This window comes from Sinocyclocheilus grahami, unplaced genomic scaffold (genome assembly GCF_001515645.1).
Source record: "Sinocyclocheilus grahami isolate Dianchi unplaced genomic scaffold, SAMN03320097.WGS_v1.1 scaffold1410.1, whole genome shotgun sequence".
Lineage (NCBI taxonomy): Eukaryota > Metazoa > Chordata > Actinopteri > Cypriniformes > Cyprinidae > Sinocyclocheilus > Sinocyclocheilus grahami.
The window spans coordinates 43100-63631 of NW_015506589.1; the positions used below are offsets into that span (position 1 = coordinate 43100).

The 20532-nt window shown below is 43.1% G+C and overlaps 2 protein-coding genes and 1 pseudogene across 2 annotated transcripts in view; all 3 read right to left on the bottom strand.

Annotated features, from left to right (window-relative positions):
• LOC107570061 (tripartite motif-containing protein 16-like) overlaps positions 1-3284 on the bottom strand; it is a 9464-nt gene extending 6180 nt beyond the window's left edge. The window contains exons 1-5 of the mRNA XM_016256253.1: positions 3172-3284; position 3015; positions 2486-2977; positions 1864-1959; positions 1550-1783 (exon numbers count right to left, since the gene is read on the bottom strand). Coding sequence (XP_016111739.1) covers positions 1550-1783; positions 1864-1959; positions 2486-2977; position 3015; positions 3172-3251 — 903 coding nt within the window. The 5' untranslated portion in view covers positions 3252-3284. The remainder of the gene's footprint in view (positions 1-1549; positions 1784-1863; positions 1960-2485; positions 2978-3014; positions 3016-3171) is intronic.
• Positions 3285-10057: 6773 nt separating this feature from the next.
• Positions 10058-11592, bottom strand: LOC107570051 (uncharacterized; annotated as a pseudogene).
• A 4383-nt stretch (positions 11593-15975) lies between these two features.
• On the bottom strand, positions 15976-20220 carry LOC107570060 (tripartite motif-containing protein 16-like). Its single transcript, XM_016256252.1, has 6 exons — positions 19432-20220; positions 18983-19078; positions 18678-18902; positions 16964-17123; positions 16787-16834; positions 15976-16568 (listed from the first exon to the last, which is right to left on the bottom strand). The coding sequence occupies exons 1-6, from the start codon at positions 20002-20004 to the stop codon at positions 16051-16053; spliced, it is 1620 nt and encodes a 539-aa protein (XP_016111738.1). The 5' UTR covers positions 20005-20220; the 3' UTR covers positions 15976-16050.
• Positions 20221-20532: the final 312 nt, after the last annotated feature.

The window sequence follows — 20532 nt, forward strand, 5'->3', positions numbered from 1 at the left end:
GGAACAGGGGCGGGTGGCAGCCACAGTGTTGGTGCTCGTATGTATTTGCAGTACACAAGCCGCGATTAAGAAAGCTGACTCCACTGTAATGTGACCCTGTCTCTCTCTCTCTCACACACACACACACACAATGCGATATTCTACACGGCACAAAACTCCGCATTTGAACAGTCAATAGTAAATACTTAAACTCTTAAGAAAACATACTTACAGTAGCTGATTTGGAATAAGCACCAGATTGTCATAGCCAAGTCGGAATTTACCTTTTTTTTTTTTTTTAGAAATAGCCTTTGCACAGCCAGCCTGGTAGGCTACTCTCCTAGGTTCACAAAACTGTCACCCATAAAATGCGTTGCACAAATTCGAACATCTGGGTTGTGCTGTTCTGTTGTAAATAAATCTTAACCAATGATTCCTCATTGCATCTACTTTCGGAAGGCCAAATAAAGGGCTTTTGCTTTCGCACAGAAACACACAACGTCTCCCTGACATGGCTGTATCAACACTACTGCGGTTCCTGAAACCACACCTTGAACATTTGGGCGGCATTACACAAATATTTCCACATCGTGATGTAGACATGTGGGGGCGTGTTTGAATGAGGCATTTTAGCCCGGTCTGGATCAGCCTTCTCTTTTAGATAGAATAAATCCTTTTGTGGGAGCTTTGTAACTCTGCAGATCTTATACATGCACAAATAGCTACATAACACACTAAAGAAAAGGAAATATAGAAATCGCATCATATGACCCCTTTTAAGCAGCAAACTTTGCAAAACATAAAATTTATGTCACTGCCAAAACTTTTGGCCATGATTGTATATGTGAACTTTCTAGGAAATAGTTTGGATGATAAAACATCTGCTAAGAACAGCAATGTCCATCTAACAGCTCAAGCATATCAATGGAGTCTCATTGTAGGGTTGAGTAGATATTCTCAGGAAAAGCAGCTCAAAGGCTATGATTAGATTGACCATTATTTATAACTTTAGAGCGGTTAGAGACACTGAAACTTCACAAGGACCCTTAAGACACAGCCAGGTTTGTTTTGGTTTCAATACACTGAAGCATTGCTTAATATACAGCCTGACTTCATGTTTGGGGTCTTTATGGTCAAATTCATCCATGTGTTACAGGTCAATAAAGATCCGTTTTATCAGGTTTGAGAATCATCTGATCCAATTTTGATGAATGTTACTCAGAATCTGTATTAATGAGTTCACTGATTTCAAATCAATAGTAATAAATCTAAAGGGAAAATGAGGTCAAAAGTTGAGATATAAGTGAATTTTTGCACTGTTGGTGCTGCTGGTGGTGTTTGACAGCTAAATATATCTTCCAGAAGAAAGAGCTCAGAGAAATGATTCCTAAGAGATTTCCAGAGCTGAAAGCCATTTGTAAGTGGCGTCTCTTTCAAAAGAGGATGTTCAGGTGAGAGTCTGACTGATGATTATATAATAACACACTCATGAAATGTTTCTCTGTGAGTCTCTGTCACAGCAGGATCTGCTCAAGTCCACTATGATCCTGTTCTTCTAGATCTGTGTTACCTGCAGGAACTGGATGTGATCCTGTGTGTGTGAAAGCTGCTCCAGCTCAGCGTCTCTCCTCCTCAGATCATTGATCTCCTGCTCCAGTCGCTCCAGTCGTCCTTCAGCTTGACTCACTGCAGCCTTTAAAGATTCTCTGATCAGCCTTATCAGCTCAGAGCAGCGTCTCTCAATGGAGCGGATGAGCTCAGTAAAGATCCTCTCACTGTCCTCCACTGCTGTCTGTGCAGAGCGCTGTTAGGACACACAGTGATTCAGGCTTCAGTGAGTCTGAACTGAGATGGAGACAAACTTCTCTTCTTCTCCAGACTCACCTTATGAGACTCCACAGACTCTCTCAGCTGCTGAAGATCTTTCTCTCTCTGCTTGATTCTTTGCTGGAACGTCTTCTGCGTCTCCTTCAGCTGCTTCTGCAGGACATACAGATGATAATAAATCTCACAGAAAACTACTGGCACTAAATCATCATGTCAACAGATGAATCCAGTAAACGTAGGACTGATAACTAATGGCTGTAGGTTCATACTCCAAAAGTGATCATCAGTTACAATCATCATACATGAATTATGATGAAGATTAATGCCTGTTTCACACTGTAAGTGTAAGTATTATAAAAGTGAAACTGACATAGACGTAGAGCTTCACACTGACAGTGTTTCTGCTGTGTACAGTAGAAGAGCTTGTATTTAACTGATAAGTATATATTTGGTCAATGAACAGGTGAATAGTTCAGTCCATTATTTTATGTTGTTTAATCAAAGCGTATTTAGTGAAAGATTGTGATGAAGGTTTCCGGTGTATTTTCAGCCAACTATGAAACTGCTGTTAATTTCTGCTGCCATGTGACATGTGAATGCTGTAAGCTGTTCATATAGTGCATATTAAACGAGTGTCATATGAAAAGAGTGTCAGCAATCAGTGTCTAGTTTTAAATACCTGTTTCTCTGTCGTCTGTTCTGCAGCTGATACAACGTCATGGTTTTTATGTTCAATAATCGTACACAGCATACATATATATTTCTGGTCAGTGCGACAGAAAACCTCAAGGAGCTTCTCATGTTTCTGGCAGATCATCTCCTGCAGTTGTCCAGTGGCTTCAGTCAAATTATGTCTCTTTCCTCTAAACCAACTCTCATGTTGTTCGAGGTGATCCTGACAGTAAGAGTTCAGACACATCAGACAGGACTTGACGGCTGTGTATTTTATTCCAGTACAGACATCACACTGCACATCTCCAGCTCCAGCGTAACAATCAGCTGGACGTTTCCTCTTCTTCAGTTTCTCTGTCACTTCAACCAGCATGCTGTTTCTAGATAAAGCAGGTCTTGGACTGAAGGTCTGTCTGCACCGAGGGCAGCTGTAGACTCTCATCTGATCCTCCTGATCCCAGCGGTCTGTAATACAGCTCTCACAGTAACTGTGTCCACACTGGATGGTCACTGGATCCTTCAGGAGATCCAGACACACTGGACATCTCTGTCACTTCAACCAGCATGCTGTTTCTAGATAAAGCAGGTCTTGGACTGAAGGTCTGTCTGCACCGAGGGCAGCTGTAGACTCTCATCTGATCCTCCTGATCCCAGCAGTCTGTAATACAGCTCTCACAGTAACTGTGTCCACACTGGATTGTCACTGGATCCTTCAGGAGATCCAGACACACTGGACATGTAAACTCATCCTGAGAAAATCTGGCTTCTGCCATTTTACTGCATGAATACAGAGACAGAAACACATAACAGTTCAACTATACTTTCACTTTCTCTTTCCTTGAACTGATTCCTGGTTCCTGGTTCTGTGTTTGAGTGACGTGTGTAAAACAGACATGTCTGCAAGTATATAAAGCTCCTGTGGAGTTTAGTTTTGACACACTTGGCTCTTATTAAAGTAAACAGTGATAGGGATAGTGACGTTTAAGCCAAGTATGATAACCCATACTCATAATTTGTCCTCTGAATTCAACCCATCCAAGTGCACACTGACAGCAGTGAGTAGTGAACACACACACACACACACAAACACACACACCCACACACACACACACATTGTTACGATCACCAGCTGGAGTTCCCATGAACTCTGCTAGAGGGCACTCCATCCCTCACCTTTGCCACTCAACCTTCCAAGCCAGCTGGTCACTAATCTGTCTAGTTTACCGAGCACAGCGCTGTCTGTCTCGGAAATAGACGCTGTGATCTCTGTCCTGCCTGTGATGGCTACTGCCATTCTATGCATTTGGGCTGCACACACTGCTGTAGCTCCCCGAGAGGTGGCAGCTTCTGCTGCAGAACCTTCTGAGGTGGTGGAGCCCGCTATGGTCCCTGAGTCCATTCACGAGCCTTCTACAGTCCCTGAGTCTTCTCACAAGCCCACTCCAGTCCCTGAGTCCGCTCACGAGCCTGCTCCTGTCCTCAAATCCATTCCCGAGTTTGCTCCAGTCCCCAAGTCCGATCCAGTTCCCCCTGAGTTCAATGACAACTTCCATTGCAGATCCTCCTGTTCCCCAAGCTTTCTGTGTTTCTTGTCTCCTCTGTTCCGACCACAGACACTATCTTTGAACTCTCCCTGTTTCCTAATGCCTCTGTTATGGCAGCGAGTGCCGTTTCTGAGCTCTCTGTGTCTGTTGAAGCTCCTGTTGCTACTGCTCCTCCTGAGGTGGTGGCTCCTGCTGCAGAATCTCCAGAGGTGGCGGCATTCACTGCAGAACCTCCTGAGGTGGCGGTGTCCACTTCAGCTTCTCTCAGAGCGTTGATACTCACTTCAGAACTCTCAGTTTGTCCTGTCACTGACAATGAGGCTGTCTTTGCATCTGTTGAAGCTCTTGCATCTTTTATGCAAGATGGCGGCGCGTTCACATGCTGCGGCGTCTCTCTCTTCCGACAGAAAGGTGTTTTCTTGTTTTTTGTCTTGTGAGTCGCAGTGTTTTTGTACGTATTCGTCACATCTATCTGTCTCTAAGCACGCATACAGTCGTGAGTTTCTGCTCGATGTCGGCAGAACCACATTTTAGAGTTAAACTCTGCTCCAGAGGCCCACACCATCCCCGATCCCCACTACTGCATCTCGCCCACAGCGGAGGTGCCAAAAGCGCCGTTAGAAGAAGCAGAAGAGGGGCAAGCACGGAGGTATCCGGGCTAGGCTAGCGGCTAACCCACACAAGCCAGCTATCCCCACCATCGTACTGGCTAACGTACGCTGTTTGGACAATAAACTGGACTACATCCGAATACTACGCTCAACTCAGAGGACTGTAAGAGACTGTTGTGTTTTTGTGTTCACGGAAACATGGCTCAACAACAGCGTTCTGGATTGCGCTATTCATCTCGATCAGCTGACATGCTATCGAGCGGACAGAGCTCGCGTCGAGGGAGGTAAGACCCGCGGCGGAGGGCTTTGTGTTTACATCAATGATGCGTGGTGCCGCGATGCTGTTGTGGTCTGCAAACACTGCACAGACCATTACGGACTACAAGCCCCCACCACGCACCCGTGACAGCACCATCTCCCTGCTGAACGAGCTGAATGTCGTCTTCGCTCGCTTTGAGGCACAAAACAGCACCACTGCACAGAAGACTCCACCTCCTCCCGGCGACCAGGTGATGATGCTGTCCCCGGCCAGCGTGAAGAGATCCCTCAGCAGGATCAATGCACGCAAAGCTCCGGGTCCTGACAACATTCCTGGGCGTGTACTGAGAGACTGTGCAGTGGAACTCACCGATGTCTTCACAGACATTTTCAACATCTCGCTAAGCCAGGCTGTTGTCCTCACATGCTTCAAAGCTACTACCATTATTCCAGTCCCAAAAAAGTCGTCTCCATCCTGCTTCAATGACTACCGTCCAGTTGAACTTACCCCTATCCTCATGAAGTGCTTTGAATGGCTAGTCATGCACCACATCAAGTCTGCCCTCCCCCCCTCCCTGGACCCCTTCCAGTTTGCATATCGGTCCAAACGCTCGACCGATGACGCCATCGCCACTACCCTCCACTCAGCACTCACACACCTGGACAAAAAAGACTCATACGTCAGAATGCTGTTCATAGACTTCAGTTCAGCATTCAACACAATCATCCCTCAACAGCTCATTCACAAACTGGTCCAGCTGGGGCTCAACACTTCGCTGTGCAACTGGCTGTTGGACTTCCTGACGGGAAGACCTCAGGCAGTACGGGTCGGCAGCAACACATCCAGCAACATCACACTGAACACTGGGGCCCCCCAAGGATGTGTGCTGAGCCCCCTCCTCTTCACTCTGCTGACCCACGACTGCACACCGTCACACAACTCCAACCTCCTTATACCCGACACACAGCTTCTTCAGTCTGCTGCCATCAGGGAGGAGACTGCGGAGTCTCCAGGCCAGGACCAGCAGACTGTAGGACAGCTTCATCCATCAGGCTGTCAGGAAGCTGAACTCCCTCCCGACCTTGCCCCCTCTCCCCTCTTTTGCCCCACGCACCACTGAACTCTGACCCTCTGATGGACTCTCCCACTCCCCCCTCCCAAATACACATACACACTGTCACTTTAATCAGTCTGAATAAGCTCTTTTGCACTACAAATCATTATATCTGCACTGTTGTTTACTTCACTGGTTTGCACTCTATCTGCCATGTGCCTTGTGCTGCTTTATATATATATTTTTTAATTTTTTACATTTTACCTTACTTGTATATTTGTATAGTTGTATTTTTATATTTAATCTGTATCTATCTGTATTTATGTTCTACTGTTAGTGTTATCTGTATGCACCAAGGGTCTGAGAGTAACGCAATTTCAATTCTCTGTGTGTATGTGCTGTACATGTGGAAGAATTGACAATAAAGCAGACTTGACTTGACTTGAGCTTTCAGGTTGTCCTGTAATGGCTAAGGAGGCCATTTCTGAACCCTCAGTTTGTCCTGTCACGGCCAAGAACAAAAACGTTTATGAACTCCCTGCCTGTCCTGTGACAACCATGGAGACCTGGTCTGCTTGTCCTGTTATGGCCACAGAGGCCGCTCTTAACCTCTCTGTGCTTTCTGTTCCAGTTATGTTTGATCCTCCTTGGTGGTCACCTGTTCCACCATGTGGATCGTCATACCTGCCCTGGTGGCCTTCAGCTAAGAACTAATTTACAGACACATCAGACACATCCCGTTTCCAATCAGGAGGACTATTTAAGGGTGTGTTCACACTTGTCAAGTTTGGTTTGATTAAAATGAACTCTGGTACGATTGCTCTGTTAGTGCGGTTCATTTGAGTAATTCAAATTAAATATGAACACAACACGGACCAAATACTTCTAAACAAACCAAAAACAGGAAGTAATGACAAGATGAGAAGCCATGTGACATGATTTGATGATGCAGAACGAGCGGTGTATCCAAAACTAAATTATCAGAGGACAATCGTGGAGCAACGAGGAGGTAAAGTGCCTTTTTGGAGCTCTAAGTGAGTTCGCAGGTGGTGAAAATAAAATCATATGTACACCCAGCAATGAGTGCACTTAGTCCAGCAGACGACATTAGGTGTGTTCGACTTAAAGCGGCACCGAGCAGACCGATCGTTGAATGGGTACTTTGATATCATACACCGATCGGTCTGCTCAGCGCTGCTTTAAGTCTAACACACCTTTTGTTTGGGGTGTTCGGTTCTGTCACAATATATATGTCATTCAACCCGACCAATCATGTTGTGAACATATAGGTTCGCTGTCAAAAATGCCAGTGTGAACATTAAGTGGACCAGGATCAAGTGAATAATTTCCTTTTTTTGGTCCGGACCAAACGAACCAAGAGAACCGAACTACAAATATGAACGCACCCAAAGATGCACTCACACACACTCACATTGCTGTGTATTGTTAGCCTGTAATGTTTTCTGTAATGTTTACCCGTGTTTCCTTGCCTTGCCTTGCCTTCCCTTGCCTTGGCTTCATATTTTTTGATCTTGATCTGTTTACCTGGTTTCTGACTGCTTACCTGCCTGCCCTGACCTTTGCCTGTTTGTTGGATTACTCTTTTGGATTGCCTTGGATATAACTGTTCGCTGGTACTGGACCCTGCCTTTCTGACTACGTTTATCATTAAAGGCTGCATTTGGATACACATATCCATTGTCACGCCTCCTCACGTTACACACTCATTCATTCAATTTTATTGCCAGGCTCAAGGTCCATTAGCAAAACAATAAAACAATTCAAAACAGTATGAAACACATTAAAAAAGACAGTTCTACCAATGTTTTCTTATAAGTGATTGGTATTGCACCACAGCAAGCCTAGGACAACAACATTATAATAGCATCCTGTGAAAAATCCAACCGACAAATACATTTATACATCAAATTTCTCATTAAAGCCAGAAAGGATTGAACTCTTGCCTTACCGAATAGATCACCTGCACTGCTGCACCTTGTTTTTTTCAGCACAATTCTCATACAGTCACTGTTAACAAGCTGAAGCTCATATAGGCTCTCTTTTTTTATCTTAACCCACAAAAGCAGTATCAAAAATGGACAATATGCTCAAAATAGATTTATTTTTCCCTGATCCGAACACATACATTTTTTTCTCACAAACATATTTGCTCGAGTATATAACGTACGAGACTTCTTATACATGTCATCATCATTACTCATTTCATCGTTAATGATATGACCCAAATATTTTGTTTTAGTGCACATATTGTTAGATTTAGCTGTATTTGGCTAAGTAAAGGTTTGGGTGGCTCGCCAATGTGTTAGATTTCTCTAATACATAAAAATAAGTATGCTTGACCAGAGTTTTTGTGGGGAGAAGAATTTATTGAAGGTAGTAGTGTAGCAGGTGTTCAACAGCGATGTTAGCGTGTCGGCCTTCAAAATATCTTAACCCACATTGTTAGATTTAGCTGTATTTGGCTAAGTAAAGGTTTGGGTGGCTCGCCAATGTGTTAGATTTCTCTAATACATAAAAATTAGTATGCTTGACCAGAGTTTTTGTGGGGAGAAGAATTTATTGAAGGTAGTAGTGTAGCAGGTGTTCAACAGCGATGTTAGCGTGTCGGCCTTCAAAATATCTTAACCCAAAGTACTGTCTGTGTGACCAGACTTTATACCTGGTACCAAATGGCCTTCAAACAATAGACCGATACTATTAGGACCTCCTAATGGAGAACTAAGAATAGACAGGATAGAAGGGCCATCCTGTGTATTTGGTTTACGTCTTTACAGATTACATCAGGAAAGAGTCACCCTTCAAACAATAGACAGAGGACCTCCTACTGGAGAGACAGGATAGAAGGGCCATCCTGTGTATTTGTTTTACACCTTTACAGATTACATCAGGAAAGAGTCACAAGGTGACATATCAGATGTTGATTACACAAGAAAGAACTATACTAAAATACACAAAATCCTTCAATCCCCCCCTTTGATCATTTTTGATCACAAAACATACTTTTCAGCAATCATGAATACAGCATACTTCATGCAGGCTCCATTACTTAAGATGAAAGAATAAGAGTTCATGGTGAAGTTTGAATTCTTTTGAATGCTTAAGTCCTTTTTTATTTTGACATTGTGAAAGTGGTGGATGTTATTGTGTTCTGTGGATGTTCAGGCATGTTCATCTAGGTGTCCAGTGCAATGCAGTCTAAGAGTTAGATGTCTTCCTCATCCTCTGGAATGCTGGAACACCTGCAATCACACACAAGAGAAAAGGGAAACATATCTTTTTTAAACAAATCCTGCCTTACTGCCAATAAAACTGCCCCTATGTAATTTAGGGAGGACACTACAGTGTTTATCAGTGGTGGTATGTTTATGTCTTCATCCTCAGGCGACAAGCTAAAAACCTTAGTCCCACCATATCTGGACTCTGAAAAACACTACTGCCATCCATCCCTCGTCTCTAGGCAGATGTTTCAAATCCCACTGGCTCATGTCGATCCACTTTTCTTTTCCATTCACCTTAGCTGCTCTATCAGCTACCAAGAGATCCTGAAGTGGGCTTTCCCACCTGGATTCTCGTTGTGACCTCTTGAGTTTTTTTAATCATTACCATACCATGTCCCCCTTTTGGAGGTTTCAAAACTTTATTCTTGGCACTGTGTACCGCCAGGCTGAGTCTTTCATCAGTTTGGGCAAGGCTGTCAGATGTCAGATTTTTACTGGAAATGGGCCGGCCTGTAATATGTTCAAAAGGGCATAGTCTCCTTATAGTTTCCCTGTGGTTTTCCTCACTGCATTTGGCTGTCATCATGCAGTTCATCTCCATTTTCCATCAGTGATGATACTTTGTGCTTTTAATTTTGCATTTGTTTACTGTCCTGCTGTCTGTCTTGCTTAAGTTTTCTTACACCTCTCTCCTTTACGGCTTGTTTAGCAGCACCATCTATTAGGACATCATCTTTGGCTTTAGCTGTTGAGACTTCTGTGTATGTTTTTACCTTTGGGGTAGTGTCTTCATTTGTTGTTGTTATTTGAATACATGTGGAGTACAGTTGTTGGATGATATGTTACTAATTGGTGCTGCAGATAGAGGTTCTTCAGCTTCCCTGCGGCTCAACAGCTTTTAGCGGAGTCTGTTTTTTTTGGCTGTCAACTGCTGAGACCTCTTTAACAGGTGGCCTCATCATCACTTTGATGTCTCAAACTCAGCTTGCAATCACGAACCCAGTGTCCTTCTTTGTTGCAATGTCTGCATCTTCCCTGAGTTTTTGCTTTTGAGTGTCTCTGATATTCACTTTCTTCATACCCCTTTGTCCTGTTGTTGTATGACAAGGTTTTGGATTGCAAAGCTCTGAGATTGACTTTTTGTGTTCTTTAAACCTTTGCTGACCATTCAACAATCTGCATAAATATTGGTCCAGTGCTGTCCCAGTCATCATACTTGATTTTAAGGGTTTTAGAAATTTCAGGTTTCAGTCCATTCACAAATGTGGTTTTAAGAGGCATGCTAGTATCTTTACTGAGATATTCAATGTTGTTGTTCACACCAGCATGTTCTGTCCAAGTCTGTCTGGAGCGTTCTTCAAACTCTGCAACACTTTCTCCTGTCTTCTGCATGTAAGAGGTCATTTTAGCCCAATTAACCTCTGCAGGTTTCAAGTTGAACACGAAAGTTTGTACAGCTTCCCATCCAGCCTGTGTTTTCTTGAGACGCACCAATCCTTCTTTCAACACATTCTGTTAATGTTTTCTGGTAATTGTCTCTTAAGTTCACATTAACAATCCTCACACCAGCTAGTGGATGTAAATTGTAGATTTTCTGCAAGCGTTGAAGAAATTGCCAAGCCTTCCTTGGTTGTTTGTACTCATCTGGCAATTCTGTTGACAATTTGTCAACTTGTCACAGTGCGAGTTCGTCGTTCACCATCCTCCTCATTCTCCTCCTCATTGTCAATTTCAACTTTAGTCCTTCTGTTCTTGACAATTACCGGAGCAAGTCTAACCTTTGAGTTCCTTGTAGCCTGAACACATGTGTTGAAGAGAAATTCAGTCTCACTGTCAACAGAGCTGCTTGAAGATTTGGACTATTTTGGAGAGAAAAGTTAGCAACTTGTCATTCTTATTTAACAGTCTTTCTTCATCCTTCTTTACATTCTGCAATTGTTTAGCCAATGCTCTGACTTTTGCTTTCTCTGCTTTGTTCTCACGTTGTAATTTGTCAGTCTCACACTTCTGCAGATGCTGTAGAATTTGTTTGACCAAAATCACAGAAAATCCATCTCTGTTGGTGTTTGTCCTTAAGTGCTGCATCTTTCCATAAGCTCTTTTAATGTCTGGCAAGGCCCATAGTCCACTCTCTGAGTACTTGATGCTGTACTTCTGGCACATGTCATCATGGCACTTCCTCAGTCCCAGCTTTTTGTCCAAATATGCATTCAGATTTTCCAACATCTGATCAATGGAACATTTGGAGGTTCTGTCCCATGTCTTTCTGTTGTTGGCCACAATGCAGGACCATTGCTATTGTTTTGTGCAGACTCAGCCATGGCAAGTTCAGGAAAAATGCCCTCAGAGGTGTAAAAACAGAACAAAAGGTGTTAGAACTGTTAAAGGTGCTTATTCAGATTTAAATTCACAGCAGTTTGTTAGACTGACCATTTTAGTTAAACAGACAAATCATTAGTTTAAAAGCTCTGCTTAGTTTTCAATGCTACATTTAAAACTAATCATTCACTTTCAGGCTAATTTTCCTTGTTTGATGTCTGAATTGAGTTCTAGCTTAGAAGGCTGAATTACTTATTCAAATTTGTCTCTTAGACAATTTACTTTAGATCTTTCTGTATGTTTCACGGAAGGCAACAAACTTATAGTTTCATGGTTTTATGCCATCATTTTCTAACTCAGTTAAAAGATTAATTTCAGAACTACAATAGGGGCTACCAAATTAGCACCCAGTCAAGAATTTCCAATTCTTGCAGCAACATCAGTACCAGCACTTTCTATGGTTTCTACAGTCTCTGGACGAATGGGCTAAATTATTTCTTTAACAATTTCTACAGACAAAAAGAGAAAGGATAAAGCCTCTGCTTCTACAATCTCTTGATGAATGGACCAAATTGTTTATAAACAATTCCTTCATACTTCAGTGAAAGGACCAAACCATGTACTATATATCTATGGCTCCTTCAGTCTCATGAGAACGGACTAAACCTCTTTCTTAAATGATTCTTACAGACTTAAGAGAACAGGGCCAAGCTATAAACCTCATTTCTATAGCTCCTACAGACTCATGAGAAATGCCCAACTTTAGTTGAAGCTGTAGAATCTCCCAGATTCTTTTGTTCACTTCTTCTTGTTGCAGTGATGTTGGTGAAATGTCTTATCTGTTTCTCCTGGTTGGCTCGCAACATTTTTAGATTTTGCTGTATTTGGCTGAGCAAAGGTTTGGGTCGCTCGCCAATGTATTAGATTTCTTTAATACATAAAAATAAGTATGCTTGACGAGTTCTTGTGGGGAGAAGAATATATTGAGGGTAGTAGTGTAGACGGTCTTCAACAGGGATGTCAGCATGTCATTCTTCAAAATATCTTAACCCAGTACTTTGGTCTGACTGTGTGACCAGACTTTATACCTGGTACCAAATGGCCTTCAAACAATAGACCGATACTATAAGAACCTCCTACCAGAGAACTAACAATAGACAGGATAGAAGGGCCATCCTGTGTATTTGGTTTACACCTTTACAGATTACATCAGGAAAGAGTCACAAGGTAACATATCAGATGTTGATTACACAAGAAAGAACTATACTAAAATACGGAAAATCTTTTAATACCTTTAACATTTAATACTTGCCCTGACAGATTCAAATCTGGGAAATTTAGATCTTTATCTTTTGTTCTTTGTGTAAATAAACTGCACTTGGGTTCTCACTTCAACTCACCTTCAGTGGACCATTTGTTACAGAAAACTAGAACGCTACCATGAACCCAGCAGTTTCACGCCTCCTCTACCTTCGTCAAGGTGACAGGTCTATAGAGGATTACGTGAGTGATTTTTGTGAACTTTGTTATCAGGTGAACTTTAATGATGTTGCTCTCAAGGACATTTGGACTATCTCATGAAATATTATGTTTGATGCCACTACAAACCCCACACTGGACTCTAGAACAGTATATAGATTTTTCTCTGTGGTTGAGTGGATCTGCTTTCACTGTGGGTGTCGTGGAGAAGGAACACGGCACTAAACCAGAGCCTGCTCACGTCACGTCTGTCAAGCCAGAGTCTGCTCACGTCACGTGTGTTACTCCAGGGCCTGCTCACGTCACATGTGCTACTCCAGGGCCTGCTCACGTCATGCCTGCTACTCCAGGGCCTGCTCACGTCATGCCTGCTAAGCCAAAGTCTGCTCACGTTGGGCCGGCCACACAAGAGTCTTCTTGCAAGATGGTCGCCATGCCTGATTCCCCTGCCAAGATGGCCGCCCACCTGATTCCCCCGCCAAGTTGGCCGCCACGCCTGATTATCCGGCCAAGATGGCCACCACGCCTGAGCCTCACCACGGCCATCACGTCAGAGCCTCGTCACACCATGGCTGCCAAGCAAGTTTCCCTTAAGGATTTTTTTTGGGGAGGGCTGTAGTACCCAAGCTTCCGAGGATGCGGAGCTTGGGGCAGGACTGAAAAGACTGATTGCCAGTGTGATGGACCCACCATTGATGTTAGTGCGAGCGGCTGGCATCCCAGTGGTCTCTACACTTTCAAGCCTCACAGCCTCAACACACTTAAGTCCGGTGAGCATACTGTGTCTACTACACTTCACGTGATGGCGGTAGCCATCCTGAGTGTTTGGGCCGCACACTGCACTTCTGAGGCCTCTCCTGTCCACAAGTCTGCTCATGAGGCCTCTCCTGTCAATAAATCTGCTCCAGAGGCCTCTTCTGTCCACTAGTCTGCCCCAGAGGCCTCTAATTTCCACAAATCCACTCCAGTGCCTCCAGAGGTGGCGGCGTCCGCTGCAGAACCTCCAGAGGCGGTGGCTTCCATTTCTGAATTCTCTGCCTGTCCTGTCATGGCCATGGAGGCAATTCATGAACTCTCTGCCTGTCCTGTCATGGCCATGGAGGCCATTCATGAACTCTCTGCCTGTCCTGTCACTGCCATGGAAGCAGTCCATGAACTCTTTGCCCGTCCTGTCACTGCCAAGGGGTCCATCCATGAACTCTCTTCTTGACCTGTTACGGCCGTAGAGGCTGTTGTTAACCTCTCTATGCTCTGTGTTCCAGTCTTTGACCTGGTGGTCATCAGCTCTGCCGGATCTGCCCTGGCTCCCTGCTCTGCCGGCATTGCCATGGCCCCCTGCTCTGCCCGGCACCGCCATGGCCCCCTGTTTTGCCCGGCTCCGCCATGGCTTCCTGCTCTGCTGGCTCCGCCATGGCTCCATGCTCCTCTGGATCTGACCTGGTGGCCTCCACAGTCTGCCACTGCTCCACGGCCCAGGCCCTCTACTGCTTCACTGTCTGCCATTGCTCAATGGCCCAGATCCTCCAGTGTTTCACTGTCTGCCATCGTTCCACGGTCCTGTTCCCCTTCATGGGCCTGGCCTTTGGGCGTCTGGAGCCGCCCTTAGAAGGGGGGACATGTAACGTCGGGTTTGGGTTTTATTTCTTGTTTCTTGTTCATTGTTTTCATGTCTTTTATTTTGTAGTTTGGCCTTAGTCATGTTCTGTCATGTGATTCCCTTGTTATGTTCTGATTGGTTCCTTGGTTCATGTGTCATGTTCTCATTGGTTGACTCTTGTCATGTGACCCTTAGTGTTTAATAATATATATAAGTAGCCCTCTTGTTGCCATTGTCTCTCGTCGTGTATTGAAGTTGTAAGCCTGCTGTCGGTGAGTCTGTTTATGCCATGTCAAGTCTTTTGGATTATATTTTGTTTTTGTGTAAATAAACTGCACTTGGGTTCTCACTTCAACTCGTCTTCAGTGGACCATTTGTTACAGATATATACTGTAAATGTTTTGATGTAAGAGCATAAGGGGAAGTCGTGGCCTAATGATTAGAGAGTTGGATTCATAACCCAAAGGTAATGGAATTGGACCCAAAGGTAAAGGAATTGGAGGTGGGGGGAGTGAATGTACAGCGCTCTCTTCCACCTTCAATACCACGACTGAGGTGCCCTTGAGCAAGGCACCGAACCCCCAACTGCTCCCCGGGTGCCGCAGCATAAATGGCTGCCCACTGCTCCGGGTGTCTGTTCACGGTGGTGTGTGTGTGTGCGCACTTAGGATAGGTTAAATGCCGAGCACTAATTCCTAGTATGGGTAACCATACTTGGCCACGTCACTTTCACAGACAAAAGTAATCAATAATGATTATATTAACTATTTTCCTATATTAATTTTCATTGATTAGTTGTTGCAGCACTGATTTATATATAATTTCTTTATTATTTAAATTATGAAATACAAACATTGTTTTTGAATGCAGAATGATTCAGAGTCGCGGTGTTCGTGAGGCTGCTGTGGGACACACTGACCCCGTATACAAGGAGGAGCCACCACTCTACATGCTCTGGAGGATTCACAGTAAGACACAGACACACACAACAGCTTGAAATTTTGTCATTTACAGGCTTTAACCACTAATCTATAATAGAATCAATTATTAACAAGCTGTAACCTAAAAATAAATAAATAAATTCACAGTTAACAATTAAATGTGTCAATAAAAACAATGACTCATGACAAAAGAACACAAATCTGTTCCTATGTGATCATATGAATTAAAAGGTAATTATGACAGTAATAATAGAAATGATTGATGTGACACTACATTAAGAACTAAATCAACACAAACAGGTTGAGAAAAGCACAGAAACACACAGCCACTCAGCAGGACTCACACACTGATCTTACTGTCTGTATGAGGAATTATTACACATTTATTCTGACGTTATTTCAGTGACAGAAGTTCAGCTGCAGTATTAATGTCAGAAAAGAAGAGACTCTATAACATCTCACTGTTACTGATGTATCATGCAGCTCAAAGCATTCTGGGTAGAATCTCTCCTCAGTCTATTCTGGTTCATCAGCACAGTTTCACTGATGATCTTTTTTTAACCCCAACCCCAGGATAAAGTGGCTGAGTGAATGTGGTCTGGACTGTGTGGATGAGGCTCATTGTGTCATAGACGCTGTAGAAGGACAGAGTTCCTGCACTGTGATCCACAAACACTCCTATTCTACTGCTGATGGACTCTACGGGGAGAACAGTCTGTATCTTATTGTGTATGAATGAGTAACTGGAGGGACAGCAGATCAAACTCCAGGACTGATCATTAAATCCAAACCAACACTCATCACCCGATCCCTTCCTGCTGATGCTCTTATATGACACTGATATATACACACGTCCTCTCCACTCCAGCTCCCAGTAACAGCGTCCACACACACTCTCTCTACACAACACCTGACGATACACATCAAATCTGTCTGGATGATCAGGATACGACTGGACTGTGTAAGTGAATGTAATCACTCTGTTGCTCTCAGAAAGATGGAGGTGTTTATTCACTGTGTTCAGATCCAGAGTGAGCTGATGGGAATCTGATGGCGATAAAACACATCAGAATCAGGAATTATGAATCTGTTTGATCTTTTCATGTAGCTGAACTCTTCATGTTCAGTGTATCATCAGTGTTTCAGTACAGATGAGCAGATATCATGTGCAAATCATCATTTACATAATCAGTCATAATACTGTTCTACAGGAAGAACATGAAGACACTCAGTGAGTTTTTCTGCTTGTTTTCTGACTGACTTACATTGTAGGAAGTCGTTCCTGGTTCTGGGAACAATGCTGGTGAGTGTCCCTGTGGAAATAAACGGACATGAACAGTGTGCTTCTCATGATCCTGCATCCATTTCTAATATGATGTTCTCCATGATATGAGATGATGATGGACTGGTTTCTGAGAGCAGATGCATCTCCAGGACTTTACCTCCATCTGAGATCTTCTTGAGCTCCTCTTTGCAGAAATCCTCCAGTTTGTCTCTCAGCTGATGGACAGATTCTCTCAGACCATCAGAAGAGACGAGAGAAATGAAGGGATCATCATTTACGTCTGTAGATTCAGGATGTGCTGAGAGAGACTGGAAACTCTACAGAAAACAGAAATAAAAACTCATCAGCTCCACACTTCACCCAGTAACCTGCAGGAACATCTGATTTATTGAGTTTTGCGATTGAGTTTGAGATTGAATTATTTGACACAAAAAGTAGCAATACACTGTTACAACTTTCTTTTCAAGGAATATCACTATTTCCATTGTGGTCCTTGCTTTTAAAAGAGAAAAGAAGAAAATCTTAGTCAAAAAAATCATTAAAAAAAAATTCTCACACACCCATAAAAATAACAAACGGATCAAACAATTCCTTATACATTTGAATCATCTTATCTAAAAGCAGTCTCTTCACCCATGTTGACTTGACTGATCTTTAGTAACTCATCTTAAAGGGTTAGTTCACCCAAAAATGAAAATTAGCCCATAAATTACTCACCCTCAAGGCATCCTAGGTGTATATGACTTTCTTCTTTCAGACAAATCCAGTCGGAGTTATATTAAAAATGGTCTTTGATCTTTCAAGCAGTTTAATGCCACTCAGCGGGTGTTGCATGCATGGGGAGGGTGAACAAAGTCATCCTGTAGCGAATCGATGCGTTTTTGTAAGAAAAATATCCATATTCAAAACGTAATAATCACTTTAATGTAGCTTGCGCTCACTGTTGTACACTGGAAACAGTTCCGGGGGAATTAAATATGAGGTCAGCGCTGCGCATGCACCACTCCGAAGTGATGAACGCGGAAGCGCAGGGGAGAGATCAAAACAAAACAACGATTCGTTTGAAAGAAGAAAGTCATATACACCTAGGATCACTTGAGGGCGAGTAATTTATGGGCTAATTTTCATTTTGGGGTGAACTAACCCTTTAATTCAGCATCAGCTTTATTCTTCTCATATTCATTATATCACATTAGAGCTACAGATTCTAGTATTTGCCACTTACACTATATGTGAACTTTCTAGGAAATAGTTTGAATGATAAAACATCTGCTAAGAATATAAATGTCCATCTAACAGCTCAAGCACATCAATAGAGTCTCACTGTAGGGTTGAGTAGATTTGCTCAGGAAAATACACAGTCAGGCTTGATTTGGTTTCAATACACTGAAGCATTGCTAATATACAGCCTGACTTCATGTTTGGGGTCTTTATGGTCAAATTCATCCATGTGTTACAGGCCAATAAAGAATTTTGATCATGTTTGAGGATCATCTGATCCATTTTTGATTAATGTTTCTCAGAATCTCTATTAACAAGTTCACTGATTTCATATCAATAATAATAAATCTAAAGGAGAAATGAGATAAAAAGTTGAGATGTAAGTGATGTTTTGAACTGTTGGTGCCGCTGGTGGTGTTTGACAGCTAAATATATCTCCCAGAAGAAAGAGCTGAGAGAAATGAATCCCAAGAAATTTCCAGAGCTGAAAGCCATTTGTAAGTGGCGTCTCTTTCAAAAGAAGATGTTCAGATGGGAGTATGACCGATGATTATATAATAACACACTCATGAAATGTTTCTCTGTGAGTCTCTGTCACAGCAGGATCTGCTCAAGTCCACTATGATCCTGTTCTTCTAGATCTCTGTTACCTGCAGGAACTGGATGTGATCCTGTGTGTGTGAAAGCTGCTCCAGCTCAGCGTCTCTCCTCCTCAGATCATTGATCTCCTGCTCCAGTCGTCCTTCAGCTCGACTCCCTGCAGTCTTCTCCTGATCTCTAATTAGCCGTATCAGCTCAGAGCAGTGTCTTTCAATGGGGCGGATGAGCTCAGTAAAGATTGTCTCACTGTCCTCCACTGCTGTCTGTGCAGAGCGCTGTTAGGACACACAGTGATTCAGGCTTCAGTGAGTCTGAACTGAGACGGAGACAAACTTCTCTTCTTCTCCAGACTCACCTTATGAGACTCCACAGCCTCTCTCAGCTGCTGAAGATCTTTCTCTCTCTGCTGGATTCTCTGCTGGAGCGTCTTCTGCGTCTCCTTCAGCTGCTTCTGCAGGACATACAGATGATAATAAATGCAAGTATTATAAAAGTGAAACTGACACAGATGTAGAGCTTCACACTGACAGTGTTTCTGCGGTGTACAGTAGTAGAGCTTGTATTTTGACTGATGAAAGTATATATTGTCAAAGAACAGGTAGTAGTTCACGCCATCATTTTATGTTTAATCAAAGCCCATTTAGTGAAAGTTTGTGCTGATGAAGGTTTCTGGTGCATTTTCAGCCAACAGTGAACCTGCTGTTCATTTCTGCTGCCGTGTGACGTGTTAATGCTGTAAGCTGTTAATATTGTGCATATGAAACTAGTGTCAGCAATATTTCATCAGTGTCTAGTTTTAAATACCTGTTTCTCTGTCGTCTGTTCTGCAGCTGATACAGTGTCGTGGTTTTTATGTTCATCCATCATACACAGCATACATATACATTTCTGATCAGTGCGACAGAAAACCTCAAGAAGCTTCTCATGTTTCTGGCAGATCATCTCCTGCAGTTGTCCAGTAGCATCAGTCACTTTGTGTCTCTTTCCTCTAAACCAACTCTCATGTTGTTCGAGGTGATCCTGACAGTAAGAGTTCAGGCACATCAGACAGGACTTGGCGGCTGTGTGTTTTCTTCCAGTACAGACGTCACACTGCACATCTCCAGCTCCAGCGTAACAGTCAGCAGGACGTTTTCTCTTCTTCAGTTTCTCTGTCACTTCAGCCAGCATGGTGTTTCTAGATAAAACAGGTCTTGGACTGAAGGCCTGTCTGCACTGAGGGCAGCTGTAGACTCTCATCTGATCCTCCTGATCCCAGCGGGCTGTGATACAGCTCTCACAGTAACTGTGTCCACACTGGATGGTCACCGGATCCTTCAGGAGATCCAGACACACTGGACACATGAACTCATCCTGAGAATATATGGCTTCTGCCATTTTACTTCATGAATACAGACACGAACATACAACAGCTCAACCACACTTTCACTTTCTCTGAACTGATTCTGGTTTCCTGATTCTGTGTTTGAGTGACGTGTGTAAAACAGGCATGTCTGCGAGTCTGTAAAGCTCCTGTAGAGTTTAGACTCACAACTGACTCTTATTAAAATAAACAGTGATATGGATAGTGACATATAAACCAAGTATGATAACCCATACTCGTAATTTTCCTCTGAATTCAACCCATCCAAGTGCACACTGACAGCAGTGAGTAGTGAACACACATTAATTCATTCAACTTTATTTCCAGACTCAAGGTCCATTAGCAAAATACTAAAACAACACAAACAGTACGAAACACATTAAAAGAGACAGTTCTACCAATGTTTTCTTATAAGTGACTGGTATCGCACCACAGTAAGCCTATAATTTGACAACAACAATATAATAGCATCCTGTGAAACATCCAACTGATAAATAAATGTATACATCAAATTTCTCATTAAAGCCACACAGGATTGAACC

Coding starts and splice junctions, on each gene's coding strand:
- LOC107570060 (XM_016256252.1), bottom strand. CDS start 20,004: ATGGCAGAAGCCATATATTCTCAGGATGAGTTCATGTGTCCAGTGTGT. Junction 16,835..16,963: donor CAAGAAGATCTCAGATGGAG/GTAAAGTCCTGG, acceptor TTATTTCCACAG/GGACACTCACCAGCATTGTT. Junction 16,569..16,786: donor CAGGAACGACTTCCTACAAT/GTAAGTCAGTCA, acceptor TATCGCCATCAG/ATTCCCATCAGCTCACTCTG.